At 53.2% G+C, this 20,609-nt stretch overlaps 4 protein-coding genes across 4 annotated transcripts; all 4 read left to right on the plus strand.

Moving 5' to 3' along the window:
* Positions 1–258: 258 nt before the first annotated feature.
* PHACADRAFT_29174 (uncharacterized protein) lies at positions 259–4,506 on the plus strand (the record flags this gene model as incomplete). The annotated part of the gene is made up of 14 exons (XM_007396461.1): positions 259–664; positions 722–891; positions 954–1,008; positions 1,075–1,131; positions 1,187–1,278; positions 1,339–1,547; positions 1,604–1,756; positions 1,857–2,725; positions 2,786–2,961; positions 3,028–3,161; positions 3,186–3,193; positions 3,250–3,341; positions 3,402–3,941; positions 3,997–4,506. 14 exons carry the CDS (start codon positions 259–261, stop codon positions 4,504–4,506), a joined length of 3,471 nt encoding a protein of 1,156 aa, XP_007396523.1.
* A 959-nt stretch (positions 4,507–5,465) lies between these two features.
* Positions 5,466–5,789, plus strand: PHACADRAFT_257349 (uncharacterized protein; the record flags this gene model as incomplete). The annotated part of the gene is made up of 1 exon (XM_007396517.1): positions 5,466–5,789. Exon 1 carries the CDS (start codon positions 5,538–5,540, stop codon positions 5,784–5,786), a length of 249 nt encoding a protein of 82 aa, XP_007396579.1. The 5' UTR covers positions 5,466–5,537.
* A 1,212-nt stretch (positions 5,790–7,001) lies between these two features.
* Positions 7,002–8,686, plus strand: PHACADRAFT_184907 (uncharacterized protein). The gene is made up of 2 exons (XM_007396518.1): positions 7,002–7,532; positions 7,610–8,686. Exons 1-2 carry the CDS (start codon positions 7,199–7,201, stop codon positions 7,990–7,992), a joined length of 717 nt encoding a protein of 238 aa, XP_007396580.1. The 5' UTR covers positions 7,002–7,198; the 3' UTR covers positions 7,993–8,686.
* A 5,719-nt stretch (positions 8,687–14,405) lies between these two features.
* PHACADRAFT_184908 (uncharacterized protein) lies at positions 14,406–14,822 on the plus strand (the record flags this gene model as incomplete). Its single annotated transcript, XM_007396519.1, has 1 exon — positions 14,406–14,822. Exon 1 carries the CDS (start codon positions 14,448–14,450, stop codon positions 14,820–14,822), a length of 375 nt encoding a protein of 124 aa, XP_007396581.1. The 5' UTR covers positions 14,406–14,447.
* Positions 14,823–20,609: the final 5,787 nt, after the last annotated feature.

Genomic DNA, 20,609 nt, shown 5'->3' on the forward strand with positions numbered 1-20,609 from the left:
TTCCATGGATTTGGGGAGTCTCAGACGCTTTGCAGGCCACCACAGTGAGCGGCACGAGACGAGCGGCGGTTTCGCCTGCATCACAAATGTGCCTCGCTATCGCCAAGCGCACTAGCGGAAAAATATACCCGTGCACTGACAGTACTTATGCTCAAGTTGGCGTTTCTCCACGTGACAATGCGGTACCTCCATTCCCACGCCGGTAGCCTCGCTTGCGCTACGATTCGTGACGGGTCGGTTTGCTCTCGACCTCTCACCATGCCCCCTGCGCCTGTATACCATGGGCCGCCCCTCGTCTATCTTCAGGATGCCTGCAGAATGCACAAGGCTCCGCGTAGCAAATTTTACACACACTGCGAACGGCCAGAGAGGCTTCGTTCTGTGCGTGTAGGGCTGGCGGCCTTGTACGCACTCATGGAGGCGAAGCTTGCTGTCGTCGGAGCTAGAGACATTTTTCCTTTCCTCATCGTTCATAGTGCTGCCTCGGTCAACGTCTTGGATTCGGAACTCGTTCGCTCCGTACACAAGCTTGGACACGGGAACGATGGCGGAGAGAAGTCCCTTGTCGACGAGATCGCCAGTTGGTGCGGGCGAGGTCTTAAAGTACATGACTGGGCGCAGCGAAATGAGCTGATTACTAGGCGTGAAGTTCCCGACTTGTACCGTAAGTGAACTTGCTCAACGTCCGAGGTTGCTGTGTCATATTAACATTGTTTAATAGTTTGCACTGATAGCATGCATGCGCTAAATGGCAGTGTAGGAACACTGTTGGAAGCCGTCGTAGATGTCTGTGGTGCTTCAAATGGAAAGGAAACGAAGTCAAGACATGTCCTGAATATCGCACCACGAGCATTCGTGGTAGTGCGTCCTCCTGGTCATCATTGTGATAGAGTGAGTGCTATAACCTGCTCTTCCGCAAGCTACCACGCCTAATGTCGAATAACAAAATTTAGGAGACGCCTGCAGGATTTTGCTTCATTAATAACGTCGTCATTGCTGCCAATCACGGTGAGTGTATCCTCAGGCGGATCCAAGTATACTCATATGTAATAATGTTGCGCTATGTGTATCAAGCATACCAGCAGTTTCAAATGCGTCGGATCGTGATATTCGATATTGATCTCCACCATGGTCAGCTCTCCCTCGCCGTACGATATTATTCCATTAAGGGCTTGTTTTATACTAGGCGATGGAACTCAAAGATTGATACTCGAAAGCGATCAGGATCCCTTGTTCTTTTACGGCGGGATACATGATCCTACCAGCTACCCTTGCGACGTAAGTACTACTAGCATCCGATTCGGTTTCGTGGAACAGACTGGTGGGTTTTATCCTTAGTCTGAAAAAGGGTCCTTGGAGGCAACGCTACAAGTCCACCCTGCTACGAGGCCGAACTGCCTGGGGGTTTGCAACATCCCTTTGCAGGACTACCAGGAAGAGGAGGAATTTTGGGCGCAATACGCAGAGACCTATGCTGGTGTCTTTACCGAGGCCGCGGCGGCCATCAAGAGCAGCGGCAAAGCTGACGACGTTTTCGTCATCATCAGGTACGTTATATCCAGTGTATCTTGCTGTCGATATCCTTCTCAAGGATGTATTGTAGCTGTGGCTTTGATGCCTCAGAATTTGAGAACGCAAGTATATCGAACGGAGGAAAACGCGTCCCCACCCCATTCTACCACCGTTTCACTCGCGACGCCTGCGCATTCGCTGATAAATACGCCTCTGGACGTATACTCAGCGTTCTTGAAGGTGGGTATGCCGATCGGGCCCTCATCAGCGGGACGATGGCTCATATCGCGGCGCTTGCGGAGGCCGGAGGGGCAAGAACTGACCATAGCTGGTGGAGTGCGCAGGAACTGTCCAAGGCAAGACATCCGCCGTTTTCTAAACATGCCACTAAGGTTTTCTGATGGACGCATTCTAAAGATCGAACAATATGCTTCTCAGCGGCGCCAAAGTGAGTGGCCAGCCGGCCAGGAATGGTTAGGATCGATGCAGAAGCATGTCTGGAATCTCGGACATGCTCCGTCGCCGAAGATTTCTTATACGCCAGAAGAATCTCAAATATACGCTCCGCCTTCCTTTCCCCGGTCAAAAACAGCAGCGCTTGCCCGAAGCGTAAAACAGACTCCAGTATTAGAGGCGCCGACGTTAACGCAGTATACCGGAAGCTCTGCGAGTGCAATAGCCAGCGACGCGGATAGACAGACAGACTGGAACAAGCAGGCCAGTACAGATATTGCCAGTAGAGGTCAATCGCCAGGAAATCGCGCAGATATGGACGACCAGTGGTCTCAACGTTCGTCTTGCGCCACGGGTGTAGATCACGAGAAGACCTATTCCGGTGCCCCGTTTGTCTTCCTACAAGACGCGTGTCTTCGGCACAAGCACACGAGCAATGGGAACATTTCAGAGCATATCGAGCGTCCAGAGCGGCTTCACGCCGTTAACGTGGGACTGGCGAGCTTGTATTCTTGCCTGGAAGCGTCCGCTACCGGCTCAGAAACTGCGCTGTCTATCCGAGTAGGTAGGGCTCCTCTCACCATCGTATGTAGCGCCGCTTCAGTGGACATTCGGAAAGATGTACACGTGCGGGAAGCGTGTTACTATGGTATCACAGAATCAGCGGACGACGGACAGCCATCGCCACTCATAGAGGCGATATCCTCTCGATGTGCACAAGGTCTGTCGGTGAGCAAGTGGGACTCCCCAGAGCTGTTCCGTACGTCTGCCTCTCTCGAGACTATTCTTGAATTCTAATATACATTTCAATACTCCGTAGTCGTCCCTGATAGCATACATGCCCTCAACGGCGCAGTGAGCACTCTTTATCAGGCTGTGGAAGCTGTGTACAAGGCGTCTGCTAGTAACTCGGAAGAGGGAGAGTTATCCGACACTACAGCAAGTACGCCGCGAGCATTCGTCGCAGTTCGTCCTCCAGGGCATCACAGTGACAATGTATACGTTCTTATGCTCCTCCCATGTCGAGCCTATTCGCGCTGACGGCATACGCACTTCATTCAGTTCGAACCAGCGCATTTTTCTTTCGTTAACAACGTCATGATGGCCGCACGCTATGGTAAGCCTCTATTATCTTCCTGGAAAGTGAAAGAGGCTCTCACGTTGGTCAAAGCTTGGGGGAAGTTTGGTCTGCGACGGTGTGTAATCTTTGATATAGACAGGCATCACGGTACCATGTCCTCTCAACACCACTTGCGCTTCCTCACCATACTTCGTATTTTATAGGTTCTGGAACGCAAGGAATTGTTGCAAAAGATGACGAGGGGCCTGTCCTCTGTTATCTTGGTCTTTATGACCCTACGGCCTATCCCTGTAACGTAGGCAACCGGCTTAGTGGCGCTCGCTAGCGCACCGTGACTGATTAATATGTCGAGCAGACACCGCAGGGTCTACTCAATGCATCACAAAGGATCTTTAGCCCCGTCTCACCCTATAAATGCATTTTGAACGTCCCCCTCGAAGGATATCGAGAAACGGAAGAATTCTGGGCCAGATATTCGAGCAATTACAGCGAGCTCTTTGTCGAGGCCGCCAAGTTTATTGAAGTCACAGATCGCTCCTTCGATAATAACAATGACGTCGTGGTTTTCATAAGGTCAGGCGCAAGAGAACATTTGCATTCAGCTAGCTCTCAACAGGAAATTTGCAGCTGTGGCTTTAATGCTTCGGAATACGAGACGGAGGGCATCTCATCAGACAGTACCATACGAGTCCCGACGTCGTTCTACCACCGTTTTACGCTCGACGCCTGTGCCTTCGCAAATAAGTATGCGTCAGGGCGCATAATTAGCGTCCTGGAGGGCGGATACTCTTACCGTGCTCTGATAAGTGGCACGATGGCGCACGTCGCCGCACTTGCCGAGGCCGGAGGGGCAAATGTCGACGAGAGGTGGTGGAGCGCGCAACAGTTAAACGAGGTCTGTCTCCCTGTTCAGTATCGCCGTCTTTTGGAATGCTGAGCGCGGTTCATAGATCCAGAAGCATGCAGCTCAGGTGTCTCCAGGGCGAGTACCGAGCGGGACTGACTGGCTGTCGCGTATGCAACGGATCGTCTACGATCTGAATGTCATGCCAGGGCATACAAAAAGGAACTATACTACAATCTATACCCCACCACTGCTTCCGCAGATACCTACTACCTGTGCAGTATCTCTGAACAGCGATCGGAGCCGAACGGGACAGGTCGTTTTCCTCTCCGGTGAATCGAAGCGTGTGCGTGCTGAGGACCCGGAACACGCAGAAGAGCCGGCAGCCAAGACGAGACGTATCGACTCGGTACCTGAAGCCGCGGCACAGACCAATGCGGATATTAACGCTTTCGATGCTGAGCATGATCCAAGAAACATGGCGGACCAGCAATTTAATATGTGGATTCGCGAAGAGTGTCGCAAAATGGCGTATACGTTGGCACGGATCGCAGGGCTTGTTGAAATAAGACTACGAGGGGGTGCTACTGTGGAGCAAGATGCTGATGATCTATGACTATGTAGTGATACATGTATGCATTTCCGTAAACGATACAAATACACCAGCCCGAGACGCAATGTGCCCTCTCCGCACTTAGTATGCAGTTTCTCCGCTGTCCGCCCCACTAAACACCTAGGATCTGACTTGCTCGCACCTACTGTATCAGAAGCGCGTGAAGATGCTGCCTATTATTCGCCACACCAGAAGTACTGAGGCGTATTCCAGCCTGCCCGGTACCATGAAGCACATACGAATTAGAGAGGCTGTCGCGCAGCCTGTGTCGCGATTCGTGAGCTGATGTGGCACGTCCTGGATCGCACGTACACACTTCAACGTCCTTCAGCTGCTTCTGATAGCGCGAGTCAATGAACAGTCAGGCCATCAACAGCAGAGACGTGATATTGACCAAAGGTGAGGAAGCTCTCTAGTGATGGCGGCGAGAGCCCCGACTTTGATCCCGATCCGATCAATCTACGGCTGGGCGCCTCGAGGCAGCGACGCCGGGACTCTACTACGCTTCCCTTCGCCTCTGACTCTGCAGCATATGACCTGGACTGGCGAACACTCTCAGCAACCTGCACACACATCCTTCCACCCTGTGTTTTTCTAAGCTAATATAGATAGGCGTTTCATATAATAATAAGTCTTCTGAGAACGAGACCGCGATGCATCCGAGTCGAGCGTGCTCCCTGAGCGGTGTCGGGCGCTGTATGCGGCTTCTGCGCATGTGATAGCAAGTACGTGGCCTGTCTCACTTCTTTTGCCTAGTAATGATACTGGGCATCTCAGCAATTAGAACGAGGGATACGACGATGATGCATAGGCTATAGCTGTACAATGTGGCAGTGGGCTGGAGGCTGTATTGATTGGCTGTTGCAATGCACGTTTGAAAACTTCTGATGCGCGTAAGCTGTGTGAGTAGCCTGCTGTGATATGATATATACGCTGCCCTAGTACGTCGCCATGGAGCTTTCCCCACCCTCTCTCCAGCCAACCGCACCCTAGTCATGCCATGGCTACCACACACACGTGACTATCTGGCAGGGATGGCTTTTGGCGAGTCTTTCGGTTACAGGCCTCTACCAGAGATATGGAAAACATTTGCGTACTCCGGCACAAAACCAGACTCTGTACTTGACCAAGATGAGCTCACGGTCAACACAACCTTCGATGGCTACGAAGACATAGAGTCGTCGAGATTATACATTGCGAGTCGGAGTGTGGATTTGGAATATCCATTCTTCTACTACGAGCTGTACGTCGAATCGCTCTTCTGTGGTAATGGTGCAAGGTGAGCAAAATAATCCATACACTTTCATCATGGCTTGCACCAATATCATTTGCCTCCTTGCTTAGTATACACATCAACATCGGGTTCGTGTCCAATCTACTAGGCTTCCACCACTATCTCTAACTGCGAGCCTCGGCCATGCAGTATGAGGGCCGAGAACTGCTGGCCAAAACTTGCTAGGAGCCTTGGAGAGCCATCATTTGAGGACAACGACCTGGCATATTACTATGGCAAATTCAACGCAACGAACACATTTGAGTGCCATCTTCCTGGTATGGATGTCTTAAGCCCTGTCAAACGTGAGCTCGTAGAAATTGTTACGAGCGTTGTATGGCTGCACACTGACCTAGGCCTGTGACCTCGCAGCCGGAGACACACTTGGCTGCGGGTACTCATGTGCTGAGGGTCGCATCTTTTACACTAAGAATGGACGTCGCCTTGGTGAAATGATTATAATTTTTTTGCGGAATAGAAGCTAAATAATTGGCATTATACGATCGCAGGTAATTCACGACCCGCTGGTGACCTTCCGAAGTATGTGTCACTGTCGCCGGTCGTGCGTGTCAGCCATAAAAACTATGGTGGCGCACACCGGAAGCTCTTCTTGCGAACCATTGCCAACTTTGGACAGCGCAAATTTGCCTTCGACGTGGCCGGGCTGACAGAGGACTACCTGAACCAGCAGAGACGGCGATTCGAGCAAGGCGCCAGATTGCTTCCCAATGAAATACTTGCAATGATTGCTGTCTCTGCCGCAAAGATCGCAAAACCACGTGCCCAAACCAGCAAGTGAGCCATTTCTCGTCTTGAATACCTTCAAACTCAGCCTGACCGCCCCCAAGGACCCGTGACACCTATCCTTCCGAACGGCTGAGTGTTCTCGCCGCTGTCTGTCGCACATGGCGAAGAATCTGCCGGACCAGAATGTTCGAGGAGCTTGATATCCGGTCCGTGGTCCAGCAGAACCGCCTATACGCCATGTACGAGTCTGCTGAAATCTCGTGTCTTCCACGCGAGGTGTCCATAGGCGAAACACGCCCGGGAAGCAGATCTCCAAGTCCAAGTCTAGGACTGGTTCTTTCGTCTCTGGGGCATCATCTCCACCAGGCTAATCTCATTAACCACAATGTGCAGCGGTTCCCTAGCCTTTTGGGCGAGAGATACATACACGAGGCGCCACCTCGGGTCGAGACTGCCATCTCCGCTTTTCTTCTTCCGCTACAACATCTCACCAGCCTTGCGTTGTGCGATGTCAAGTTCAAAACTTGGGCAAAATTCCTTCGTATCATTCGCGTTCAACACCGGGTCCAGCACATCAAACTAGGACTCGTCGAAATAGACGTCTTGCCAACGGTCAACGAACCCAGGTTTGGCTGGCCACCGTCGCTTGTTTTAACAGAGCTGCAGGAGCTAATAATGGACAACTGCTACGTCCCTGCAAGTGCAATTCCGGTATTTCTGTCGCTTGGACTTCGAGGCAAGCCGAACTTGATCTCTTTTCCCACCGACGATTTCTTGCAATACCATCCGCGACGACTTGACGGCAGTCGTGACCGCCCGCCGTCTCGGCAACTCCGCTACAATGACGTGAACGCAGTCTTGCAGATTGCTCAAGCTCTCGGACGACATCTCTGCGCACGACAGAATCACACCGAAAGAGCGGAGCAGTGCAAGTTCAACATTCTTGCCCTACACCCTCTGGGAGGCTCGCTTGACAAGCCGCCGCCCCCAGAAACTCCGTACTTGACAGGTGAGACATACCGGGCTCCCAGGCGAGCTCCTGGGACCTGAGGCATATATTTTCTTCTGGTACTGACGCTTATGCAGTTGAGTCCTACCGCGAGAAGCACGAGGAAGCGGGAGGAATGAAAAAGATGACCACCGTTCACATTATAGTGGCCAAGATACAAGAGTCTAGAGAAGATCTGTGGCGAATCAAGGAAGTTGTAATCAAGCTTGGTATACTGTGCGGCACGATGGAGAATACAGCGCGTGCGCTGGAATCTCTGGATCGCGACTTCGCTGCGATATTCACTGAGGACAACCCTTCGCTTGCATTCTCCTTCCGAATAAAGGTCGACCGGGAGTTATTCAAGGAGATCACGACGGTTGTACCTGACCCCCTGCGACTACTTGAAGAAAAGGGGAAATTAATTCCAGAACTTGAAGAAGACATGGACGATGGCGATTCAGACGTTATCCGACTATGATACACGCCCCGCTTGAATCGCCCGCTCGTCCAACGCTAACTGACGCCACCGCGCCTTTGGCATCTTCTCTTTCACCCTGTCCGTACTCAACTGAGCCTTCGAGCTAGCCGCGCACGACATCAGCAAGGCGACGCCGGCATCTCCACCTCCTCCGTCCTGACTCCTCGTGGCCGCTTCCACATCCCATATCCACTCCATCGTCATCCCAGCATATGCCAGCGTTGCCGAGTGATCTGCGCCCGTCGTACCAGCACTGTTTCCGTGCGTCCGCCAGCTCCGCAGCCTTGCACCAGCTACGCCAGAGGTCTCGGCTTTGCGTCGTTTTTAGAGGCACAACGGCCTGGATAATGAACCCGTTGCGCCAGCGGGGTTGGTAGTTTTACCTCCTGGCATGTACGGTGGCGGCCCCGGGAGCGCCTTGTCAACTGGTAATATGGAAGTAGGTGGCGAGAGCCGGACGGCAGGGGCATGCAGGTCAGCGCGAGGGGCGGATTGAAGGTCGGATCGGAGGTGGCTGCGGCGCCGGATTGCTGCTGGTCAAAGTGTAAAAGATAAAATGTACGAGCTCAAGAATGACATCTGGTACCATTTTCAGCGCTTAGAGCACTCCCAGTGCGAATATTGAGGTTACGGACACGCGCAAGCGGATATTTGAGGAATCTGGCTATTCATTCATTGTTAACTAGTACTACATGAAAGCGCAGATGAGCAATACGGTGTTTCAGGCTAAGATATCGACATACCATAGATATTGAATAAAGTGATTTCAGCACCAGCCATACAATAGTCGTAGTGAGGCGAGTACGTACCACGTTACCATCTATTATCTGCCTTGCACATTTGCACTCCCTTCCCAAAATTCTCTCATCGACATGCATGTTCTGTCCCTCGCGTCGATCTCCGCTCCCTCTCCCTGATAGAATCCCAGCCGGGCCTCCGAACCATCCCCGTACGGCACCAGTTAGCGAACGCAGCGTCTCCACTTCGTCCTCGCAGTCGTCTCCAGATCCTGCGTCCATCCCATCGTGCCGGCGCGCCGCTCGCGGTCGGCGCACGGCAACCCGCACCGCGACATCTGCCACCACCAGGTCGCCCGCATTCCTCATGCTCATGACATCCCCGAGCTGTTGGTCTCTCCTCTGTCCGCATATAGCGCGCCAGAGCTTCCGATTTCGCATCGCCCCGCAGAAGCGCACAACACGCACGGCGCGCCCCTCTCGCCGCCGACGTTGGCCGCTTCGATAGTTGACCTTTCGTCGGCGTATGCGCGAGGCGCCCTGGAAGAGCCTGGCCGAGCTAGCCTCGCAGAAGGAATTCAGAGATGGAGAGGTGTGGGTGGCGGTGGAGCAAGAGGCGGCGCGAGGGATCTGCAGGAACGTCGAGGTGAGGGCGAGAGTCAGTACAAGGGCGGATGCGGCGCGCTTGCTGTAAACAGAAGGGACGAGCTGGTTTGCAAGGAACGCACCTACGTTTTCCTTATTCAATCCTCATCATGCCCCATCATGCTCACGGCGAAGGGCATTAGCCACAGATTTTCTTGCTTCGTTACTGTACTTTCTTGATGTACTTGACTGCCAGAGGAATATTACGAACATGCGCAAGTCTTTTTCAGCAACCAACGGTGCATATTTAATTTCTTATTGACTAGTACTGCATGGACACGCAAATCAGCACATGTGAATGTAGGCGAGTATTTAAACTTACCATCAAATATCCACCAAAATCGCCTTCATACGGCCCCGCATCAGCGACATCGCATGACCCGGCGAGCACCTGGGCGGCACTACCATATGCTCGCGATACGGAGCGAGCACATCATCCGACGCGCTGCGAGTACGACGCTGAAAGAGCTGGAGCTTCCGTGCAACGGATGTCGGCCTTTGTGGCACCAGAAAATCGAGGACAACGCGGAATTCTGCAAAGGTACGCAGATGCCAAGCGAGCGAAAGCCAGATTCGCGGCTTCCTGTGTGCTGCCCAGAGGGCTACGATGTGTTCGCGCATATTATGAGTGGTAGAAAGGACTTGCTGGCGGGGACGGACGACGAGACCAACGTCTTCGATAGAGCGGCGACCTGCGTGCGTGTTGTCAAGCGGCAGGATTGCCAGGTTCCGCGATCGGATTCTGCGCCATGGCACGGCTAGACGAGAGGTGGAGAGGTCGGATGTGAAGAGACCAAGACGAATGGTGTTCTTCTGCGGCGGCTTTACAGGGTGTGCTCGATCGTACTACCGAGGTACGAGCGCAGCAGCCTAGTCCCACCATCTTGTCAGCAACGCATTCGACGCGCTATGAGTTCGGGACACACCTGCGTCTGAGACTCTCGAATCGACACCGTTCAGAGCCGTGCACAGATTTTCGGAGCGATGCGTAACCGAGCCCTTGCTCCCCAAGGCCTCGAGAGGCATCGGCCACTGCTGGTACGACGATCCGAGGCCGTTGCGTCCATTGCTGCACCACGAGAGGTTTCGCGCTGAGTATCGTACAAGACGGAACAAGGCATGCCAGGGTTAGATCGTCGTGCTTGCCACCTGTTAATCTCAGTGTCGTACACATCTCGTAGGCAGAACGTGTAGGCCGAAGGAGCGAGAAGGGGCAGCGGTCGGTTGCAGAACGATGGTCGAGGGTTGAGCGCAGCGATCCTGATGAAATGTTTTGTCAGACATCGTAAGAAATTACGAATGCGTGCTTTGAATAGCAGACCTAAGGGTAAACCTATACACAATCTCAAATCCGCCTCCGCGGTGGGCCGGTGCAGCGCACCATCGAGGCAATATTCAGCCATAAGGCAGATTAATCGCCGGCGGGGAGAAGGTAAGGAACCACATGTAGAGCTTGCTAGAGTTGTTGCGGTATGCAGTGAGTTGGCCGTCGGGGAAGCGTAGCTATTATCCATGTCGGCCGTAAGTGTTTTCCTGGTTGCACGGTTGGGCGCCCAGAGCTCGCGCTCAGGAGCAGCAGCAGGATTGAGATGCAGTGCGGAAACAAGGGCGTGACAATGGTCTTGAGCCAGAGGCCTGTGGCAGCGAAGATGGTATCTGACGGCGTGACGACAAGGGAGCCGAACTATATAGATGTATGCGGCTAATTCAGCGTATCATCTGGCCATGGAGCGACAATATTAGCTGTCAAATGGCAATGCGAGCAGTGTGCAACGTACCGGGTGGACGCGCAGGGCACCAGCCTGCCAGGCGTATGTCCCACCAACATCATTGCGAGGAGTCGGCCTATGCCCGAGGCCACTGTTCGACGCAAAGGAAACGAGGTGCCAGCGATTCGACAGCGCGGCGATGCGAGAGAGGTGCTGTATCGCGTAAGGGCGGTCGGGGAACGTGGAGAGCAGCGAAGTTCGGTCGTAGAATCGAGTGCACCTGCTTCTGCATGACCATGGAAGGGCCACCTCAGCTGTCGACTGGCAAAGCGAGCATTGACGTGTCACGTGCCAGCTGGATGCACAGGCCCCCACCCACAAGATCAGCTGCAGACGGCCAGGACTTGCAAGGATCCGTGCATGGTCGAAATCACCACCAGCGAGCTCGTTTGCAGGCCTCGTGGCGCTGTATCATCCCCGATTGTTGCAGCAAGATTGCTTATTTTCAAGCTCGTATCGGTTTGCATCGCGTCGAAGAAGCAGTGGAGTAAGGCAGCTGGGAAATGCAGTCCGAGATATTTGCAGAAAACGCGTCGTTCGTGCTCTTCAAGTAGCAGACGCCGGCAACACAGCGGTCCCCGTCCAATATACTCCGAGGCTCTCCGTGTCTATCCTTGTCTGTGGTAGCAGCAAACATCAAACAACACAGATCATGAAGCAGGCGAGTCTAGCAATTCTATGCAAATGTAACTAGTCGCGTTATGTAGCCATGCATGCAATCTCTCAAGCGCAAGACTAGCCTCTTAGCCCCAGATGGGGATTCTTGACCGGCCAGCCCTAGCAATACGAGCCATGGACTGACGTCCGAATCTTCATGTGCATAATCATACTCCAATACTTTCCCCGCGGCGTCTGCTGTTGCACTACCAGGGGGGTTACGCTAAGCATCGTACACGACATGACCAAGCGCGCAAGTCTCCTCGTGCTTCAAGTTGCTGCTTGGCGTTTTCGGTGCTAGACATTTTGTACATGGAGCGCTCCGGCGGTAGGTTGTATAATCACGACGGGGCCGGACACAGCAATTCTGATAAATTACATGGTCAGAAATCGTACGGAACCACAGACGCATGCATTGGATAGCGCACCTAACGGCAGGGCCATCTTTCACTCGTATACTTGTTTCAAATTCGGTCCTTGCGACGGGATGGTGCAGCGCATCACCGGGGTAGTGATATGCCCAGTTGACGCGGTCTTCGGGTAATACGTTTGTCTCGCGAAGGTCGGGTGCAGTGCCCGTGAACGCACTAGCGTTTGTGAGACTGCCGGCGTCTAGTGATCTCGCTTGAAGTGCAGGTACATCTGGTGAGCAAAACATGTAAGCATATCCACCAGTACTGCGTGCGTTTGGGCTGACATACCCGGTAGATGTGCAAGCCCGCCCACGGATGAGGCATACCCAAAGTGCCTGGCGCGCTAGCCAGTGACATACGAAAGCCCTCAAGCCTAAAATGTGCGACGCTGCGGGAAATGTCCCGTCGAGGTTAATCGAGAGTCCCCCGTGTTTCACGAGCCGCAACAAGCGTGTGATGGTAAACCTGTACATCGCTGCAGGCTGCACAAGCAGAGGAAGAGAAGCCAAACAAAATTTGCACGCGTTGTGTCACGCGTGCGCCTCGGGATATGACCTTCGTAGCGTTGCCTTCGAAGTTAAGTGCTGCTTGGCGGGCCAGCATCGAGCGCCGCGGCAGTGATTGCAGGCCATCTGGACGTATAAGCCGCAGTGAAGCTTGGAAGTGGCAGTATGGCGGATCTTGTGGGGAGGGCCGAACGGCATAGTGAGCAGTTGCTGCCGCGACGCGACGCTCCAGTTGCACAGAAGTTCACGATGCCCTGCAGCCTGGTCTATTGTTGTCCTCCCGACGTCGCCCTGTCACAGCAGTGAGTTATTTTGTCGTTCGCTCGCATCAACAGGTGCCTTGTATACCAAAAGAGAGCAGGACGCACCATATCAATCAGCACAACGGCTTGTCCGGGAAAGCGGCTTCCGCTAGATGACGATCTGCACATGCTGCGGCGGAGGGCGTAAAACTATGTGTAATTAGATGACGGACAGCTCGTGCGCCTCGCAGGACGTGTGAGGCAACCGCCTCGAGCGTGCTCCTAACGTCGGCCTCCTCGAGCTTACGCGTGATCTTCGGCTTTATGTCGCTTTCTTATATGGGCTGCGCGTCGAGGAAGGCCGCCAGGAAGGCTGTTTGCGCGCTCATATCTGACACCAGGAGCTCGATGCGCAGGGCGTCGGTGAGGCTTGGAGCGCCAAGCTGCTAAGAGGAGGGGGGAGATCACGTCGCGGCCGGGCGTGCATCGTCAGCAGCGAACTTGACTGGAGGACAACAGGGGTAGTCGACAACGACAAAGCAGCCGAGCAAACAGTGTGATGAAAATACTGCCTTCGATACCGCGCACCGCATACTTTGCACCTGCTCGTCGTGACCTATCAGCACCTGAAAGCAGACGAGCATGCAAGCCTGTACGCACCTGTTGCCAATACTTGTACCCACAACGTTCCATCCAAATGCTGATCCAGTTTGACTCCGGCACGCCTCGCACAAAACACGGCGTATGACTTGCTTACTCGAAGGAATGATATGTGCTAAGCACTCCCATTCGCTGTGGCGACGGCATCAAGATACGTTCTGGTCTGCTAGGTGTTGTCGAGTGAAAATGAGTAGGTCTAGAAATCTTCTCAGGCGACCGTTGTGTAGCTTCGAGGACAACTTGTAAGCTAGTGCGCTTCATCCCGGAGTGTATAAACGCACTTTGATGTCCTTCGGTACCACCACTCCTGGGCATGCACTATGTCAGAGGGATGTGCACTTATCTTGAAGTGCAGCAAATATTGTGGGCTTGTGGACGATATTTGCAGGTCAGCTATGGCAACGCAGTGCTGTTCGTGAGTCAGAGGCCTCAAAACGTTCAATTACAGAAGGACAAAGCGGACTGACCTATCCCGGCTCTTGCAGGAAAATATGCCGGCCGTGGAGTGCACCGAGGTGCTCATGTGTGTTAGAGACAGACTCATTTCCGATTAGGGAGTGAGTACATGGACGAAGGCCAGGGCGGGAGAGGGCGGGGCTCGGTGACGGTGGTAAGAGGGCGCCGAAATCGGCTTTTGATGCGCCTTGTTCAGAAGTTGGAGTTTGATGCGCTGATCCAGACCGCCGATCTGCCGCCCCTAGGCGTCTCGTGGGAAGCCGGCAGTGCGCCGTGGCGCTCTAAACCGACCAGCTGTTAGCAGGTGAGTGCACAGCTGATTCATTATCCCATTCATCTCTGCGTGTAGGCATTGCATGCGGTGTCGTACATGTCGCGCCCAAGTATCCCGATACTCGCATTGCTAGGAACCATGGTATGCGTCAGAGGGCTGTGTGCCCTGGCTCGAAGCGCTTTGAGTTTGCAGCTCTCGTGCCGTGTCAAATCGACCGTCGAGGCAATAGCGATGTTGACCGGCTGGGAAGCCCGCGACAGCCCGTGTCACGACAAGAGAAAGCGGGAAGATGCAGTCCGAGTCGCGTGGTTCTCTGCCGCCACAGTCGGCATTGGCTGCGGCACAGCGGTGCATATTTGGAAGGGTTTGTCATTCGTCACATCGAGGCTCTCCATTCTTTTGCGCTCCCTCCGTACTTACATCGAAGCAGGTGAAGTTGATTCTTTTACGCCAATGAGACTGTTCGCCTGAGTTGTTTCTCAAGATCTCAAGCTCAAGCTCCAAAGCTTCCAAGACCTGTCTCCTGAGCGGCGGGCGGCGGAATGCTCAACGAATAACCTCAGCTCGTAGTAGTCTAGCTAGGTCACTAATACAGGCGTCCTCGAGCGCATGACAAGGCTCCAGCTCTTTTCTGACTGCATGTCCATCCAAGGTGCTTATGAAATCCCAAATGCGCTATCGTAGTTACGACAAACCGAGTCGACTGGCAGCTTGTTGCGAGCTGGACAAACCGTACTTGTAGCGACGCAGAGGATACGATTGTCGGGTTCCCGACTGCGAGAGCGCATCCAGCGAGACAATCCTCGAGATGATGGTCGTGGTAGGCTCGAGATTCGTGCGCGACGTTAGAGCTGGGATGGGCCTTAACTGTCCTGTGAACATCTTCTTGTTGAAGCAACAGGCCGATCTGTCTTTCATTGCATCAAAAAGCGCCATGTACACCAGAAGAAGCAGGACGCACCATACAAGCCTGTCTGAGACTGTTTCTCCGCACATGATGCAGCGCAAGACGCACCAGGTGGTCCCGAACATGGTGCAGAAGCACCTGTGTGCACCGCACGGAGCATGTGCCGCGACCGCCTCAGATGTGCTCCCGGCGTCGGTCCCCCGAGCTTGAGCGTGACCTGAGGCAATGCGTGAGGATCAACGTCAAGATTCAGCTTGACACAGTTCGAGGTCTGTGCCATTTATTTGTTAGCAAGACACGAATGGCTGCGCCATGGGCGAACACACTCCTTGAATAGGAGATCTGCCAGGCGAGCGCGGCGAGCAGCTAGCGGTGGAGAAACGAAAGAAGTGGAGACGATCTTGCATTTGATGCTGCTTCATATGACGAGCTTTGCCTGCCGTGGTGCATGAGTACTCATGGGTAACAGAAACGCAGACTCGCACGCACCAAGGTCAGCCGTACTTGTACCCGGTGCTTCTTCTCTGCGAGCCCATGCAGCTCCTCTTTGGTTTATTCCACCTAGAAATTACAATGCAACTCTTCTGCGTACGTGAATAGCATGTCGGGGTACCACCCACCATTCGCCGCGGCAACCGCGTCGAGGCGTGCCGTCGCCTGCTTGGCACCATTGAGTTCATAAGGGTATGTCTTAAAGACCAGCTTGGACGACTGTCACATACCTGTGCGGCAACTCTTAAGCTGCCATGACACGTCCGAGAGTGCACCCACGCGCCTCAATGTCTCCAACTTCAGGTGCCTTGTTGAGTCCGACTCTGGTTGCGTCTGACGTTGCGCATGGGTGCATTCCATGGAGAGTAAGCATGAGACAAAGCCCGACGCCTGCAAATTCGCATGCACTGACGCAGTACAGCTGTCCGTCGTTTGGCCGTTGGCTCAGCTGTTGAAAAGCAGGATGGACACACACCGGCTGCGGTCGACGTCGAGTTACTCAAGAGCGGCAGGGAAATTAACACCACAACAGGTGCTATATGAGACGAGGGTATGATCATGGCCAAAGTGAAAGATGCGCCTTGTCCAAATTTGATGCGCTATTCTAGACCGAGATCACCATTGCGCCACAAACCACGACCGCGGCAGCGGTTACGTTCCTCGCATGCTTCGATGCGGTGCTCGGCGATATCTGGTGCGCTTCTTCCTCTATGACTTTCGTCGCCCAGACTCTGCTCACCCACGCCTGCGCGCTCGTAGGCTTGCCACTGTTTTCACTTGCCGCGCGTGTGATGGTTACACACTCTCCTCTGCCGGAGGATGCTCCTCAGACTCTGCCGCCAAGCGCTCGGTACGCACTCGCAGAATACCGCTACTCCCCTGTGAACTAGAACTCCTGCCACACGACAAGCTGGTCGCTTCACACAGCGTTCACCTCATCAGGCAGCGCTTCGTCTCCGTCGCTGTCCATGAGCTTGTGGACTGCATCTCGATTGCAGATACTAATCACCATGGAAGTTTTGGCCCTATCGCAACTCAGGAACGTGCTTCCGCCCGCGCCGCTCGCGGAATACTATCGACTATGTTCTTCCTCGCACACAGAACGTGCGGCCTGACCAGCACTCATGTTTCAGCTGTCAAGCGCGCAAATGGGACTGGGATTGGCAGTACGAGGAGGCCAGTGCTGCACGAAAGCATGGGATTTTCCGGACCAGGATAACGACTACCGGCACGGCGGGCAAGTGATACCATCAATCCAACGGCACGGACGGGAGCAGCATCCAGCAGATTGCCGGCCCGACCCTCAGTTCGGTATATGTGGCTCTCAAACACTCCGGATACGGTAGATGGTGGTATACGAGTTTAAGGATGGTAAGCAAAGGAGAGGGGGCGCGGTTTTTGGGCGCATGGACGAAGGGGAAGCGCAGGAGGCCAATGTTGCATGAGTGGGGATCCAGATTCCTCATTGTATAACACAGATCGTGTGTCCAATCCGCTCCCCTCTGCGCTCCATTACTGATACATAGCTGCTTGTATTAGATTAGCCTTAGTATTAGAATATGAACGCTCATCGATCATCCCGCAAACATCTGCGCGCGTATTAATTCACCGCGTCATCTGGCCTGCCACTGGGCTCCTGGTGGTTCGCGGACCGCCACAACTTGTCACAACTTGTCAGATTTAATGACATGCCAGCATCAGCACTGCTAATGGAAATGCTACTGCAGCTCTCAGGCTCGACTCTCATCTTAATGCGAAACTTCGCACGTTTCTTGGCCTACCGCTTCCACGGCCTTTACGACCGCTTCCACCTTGCTCCCAATATTGCCTTCTCCCTCTGTGGCAGTGATAACATCCACAGCCACGCAGACGCTGTGCCAGTGCTGCGTTTGTGCCTCATCCCACCGCACTGATCTTGCCGCAGCATACTTGGAAATCGATACGTGTCCTACTGCTCCATTCTTGCCCAAGTTGCTGAGCACATAAGCTCGCCGTCACATACCACAACAGCTACACATTGATTGCGTCAGACACATTCGCATCCATGGGAAGCCGGTGGTCGGCAGTGCACGACGGCGCTTTGAAGCAACTAGCTGTTGATAAGGGAGTGCACAGCAAATTCATTAACTCATTCATTTCCGCATATAGGCCCCGGTTCGATGTCATACAAGCTACACTTGAGTGCAGTGATACTTTGGATGTCGTTGGAAGCCATGTAATTTATCAGAAGGCTGTGTGCCTCAATAGGGCCTTGCAACGCACCTATGACAGCTTCCTCGCACCCGCGCGCGGGTTGTGCATGTATTCTGCCTCTATAAGATAAGCCACACTCAACTATTATGATGAAGCATCCCTCTTCCTCTCCTGACTCTGGCTCTTTCTGGCTGATCGCGCTCTATCATGATATCGCTCAGTGATATTCCTCATGCGCGTAACTATCTGGAAGGCATGGTATTGGATAAGAGCCTTGCCACCACCCTTCGTTACTATAAAAAACTACCGAGGAAGTGGAAGTCCACGGGTTTCCGGAGCACCATAAGTCAAAGTGGACTCATGGTTCACACAACGCTCGACAAGCTCTGCGTAGACTCAGGCTTGCCAGAAAGATATGTTGCGGAATGCCATGTTGACTTGCGCTATCCATTCTTCTACTATGAAGTGTCCATCGAGTTGCTCCTCTGTAGCACTGAATCAAGGTGAGTCAACGATTTAACAGGTCTAAGCTACGACTTGCACTGATAGCGTTTGCTTGCCTATGTAGTGGAGGTATCACAATAGTGTCTGTATTCAATCTACTTTCATGGTGATCTTTGGTGACGAGCTTTACGAATATAGCATGATTGCCGAAGACTAGAAGCCCGGACCCCTACAATATGAGTCACCACCGCCTGTAGCATTCGATGTTTGGGATAAAGAAGATAAAGTATGCCCAGGCTACTTCGATGCATCTATGAAAGGCACATTCGTCCTTCCCCGGCCAGTTGCTTCAGGCACCATTGCAAGTGAGCTCATGAAGTTGAGACGTGCCTTATCCAATTGTAAGCTGACCATACGAGCCCCACAGCCGGAGATATACTAGGTTGTGGGATCTCGCGCCCTGAGTGTTATGACAGAGGTTTCTTAGCATGCCTGAAGCTTGTCTAATCGCCTTATCCGCAGATGAGGTTAGAGCAGAATAAAGAAACGTGAATATACAAAAGAGCTGAAAGCTGAAGTTCTACTGTATATGCGCGGGGTATATATACTACTGCTCAACCTAACCTAAGGACTAGTCTACTAGTCAAAGGGACTGCGGGTGAGTCAGTGGAGCTGCGCTCTATGAGTCGACAAAGGCTGTACTACTAAACTAGAGTCAGAGACGAAAAAGGAAATGATATGCCACGCCACCATGCCCATCATAACACTGAGGGTCATATATTCTACACTAGGAATGGTGGCCGTGTTGGTAAGGCTCCATTGCGATTAGCGTGCAAGACTCGGGTTCACAAGATTTGGCGGCCCGTGTGTGCTACAGGTGGTTCGCTGGACATCAGTGAAGTCCTGAGCTCAAAGACGGCAAGGCTACGTCCAGTCGTCTACGTGACCCATAAGGATTATCGCAACGGTCAAACTCGGCCGGCACTTGACTTGCGCACTACCGCAAACTTCGGGCAACATAGTTTCGCCTTTAACATAGCACGCCTTACAGAACGCTATTTCTACGAGCGGAGAGAGCGATTTACGTGCAGTGCTAGGTTGCTGCCCGATGAAATCATCGCGATGATTGCGGTCTTTGCTGCGAAAATCATTGCAGCCAAAGAGGACGTGTAAGTTATTTCTTGCCTAGCGTAGTATTGGCGTCAGCTCAAACACTCTATCGTACCAGCATTACCAGTATCTCATTCCTGAACTCCCTCGCCATGGTCAATCGCACCTGGCAGAGGATCTGCCGTCCTATGATGTTCAGTGAGCCTGAGCTCCACATTCAATCTCTGACTCAACTCCACCGCTTGGGCGTCATCTTCGGGACTGCAAAGAGTTTGAATCTTCCGCACAAGGTACACATAGGCATCGATAGATATAGGGAGCCCAGACGCGACGAACTCCATGTTCCGAGCCTGGCATTAGCCCTTTCATCTGTGGGTGGCCATCTTCATCAGCAAAACTGCCAGCTCTTGGGGAGTGTCTTGAGTGTCTTGGGTAATACGCCCAAGGCGGCCAAGGCGCCAAGACACTTGATGTTAGCCAAGCTATGTCATTTGTCTTGGGAAGACGCCCGGTCTTGGCCAAGACTCTCAAGACGGTCGCCCAAGGCAAGCTCAAGAGAGCGGTCTTATGGGTAAGACGGGCACGTTGGATCAATCACACTCATTAGATAGCTGTAAACCATGTGTTTCACGCTGGTAGGAGCTCTAATACTACGACTACATACAAGTACCACTTCTTTACAATGGCTACGATGTGAATATAACAGTCAGCTAATAGGAATGCCGCGAAATGAAGTGTAATCCGTACCGGGGGCATGGCAATGTCACCTGTTATTGGCTGGAGTCTTAGGGTACTGGCCGTTCGTCATCGCTAGACTCGCTGACCCATTCGAAGTCCGCATCCGAGTTGTCGTCGCTTATTAAATCCTCGTTCGCCATTGCACGCCTTCCGGTCTTCTTGCGCTTTGCTTGCAAGTTGGTTTCCTCCCGCAGCCTAATGCTCTTGTTGACAATATACAACCAGTCGCGTGGCTTGAGACGCTGCATGGTCTTCACATAGATGCTCGAGCGTGGGATCTTCCTCTTCTTCGCACGGTCGCCGTCTGTGAAGACCTCATAGTCGGCCCAATTGTCAGCAGAAAACCACTCCGCCTGGTCCTGCGGTCGGGAAGA

The sequence above is a fragment of the Phanerochaete carnosa genome (assembly GCF_000300595.1).
Source record: "Phanerochaete carnosa HHB-10118-sp unplaced genomic scaffold PHACAscaffold_6, whole genome shotgun sequence".
In the NCBI taxonomy this organism is placed as follows: Eukaryota; Fungi; Basidiomycota; class Agaricomycetes; order Polyporales; family Phanerochaetaceae; genus Phanerochaete; species Phanerochaete carnosa.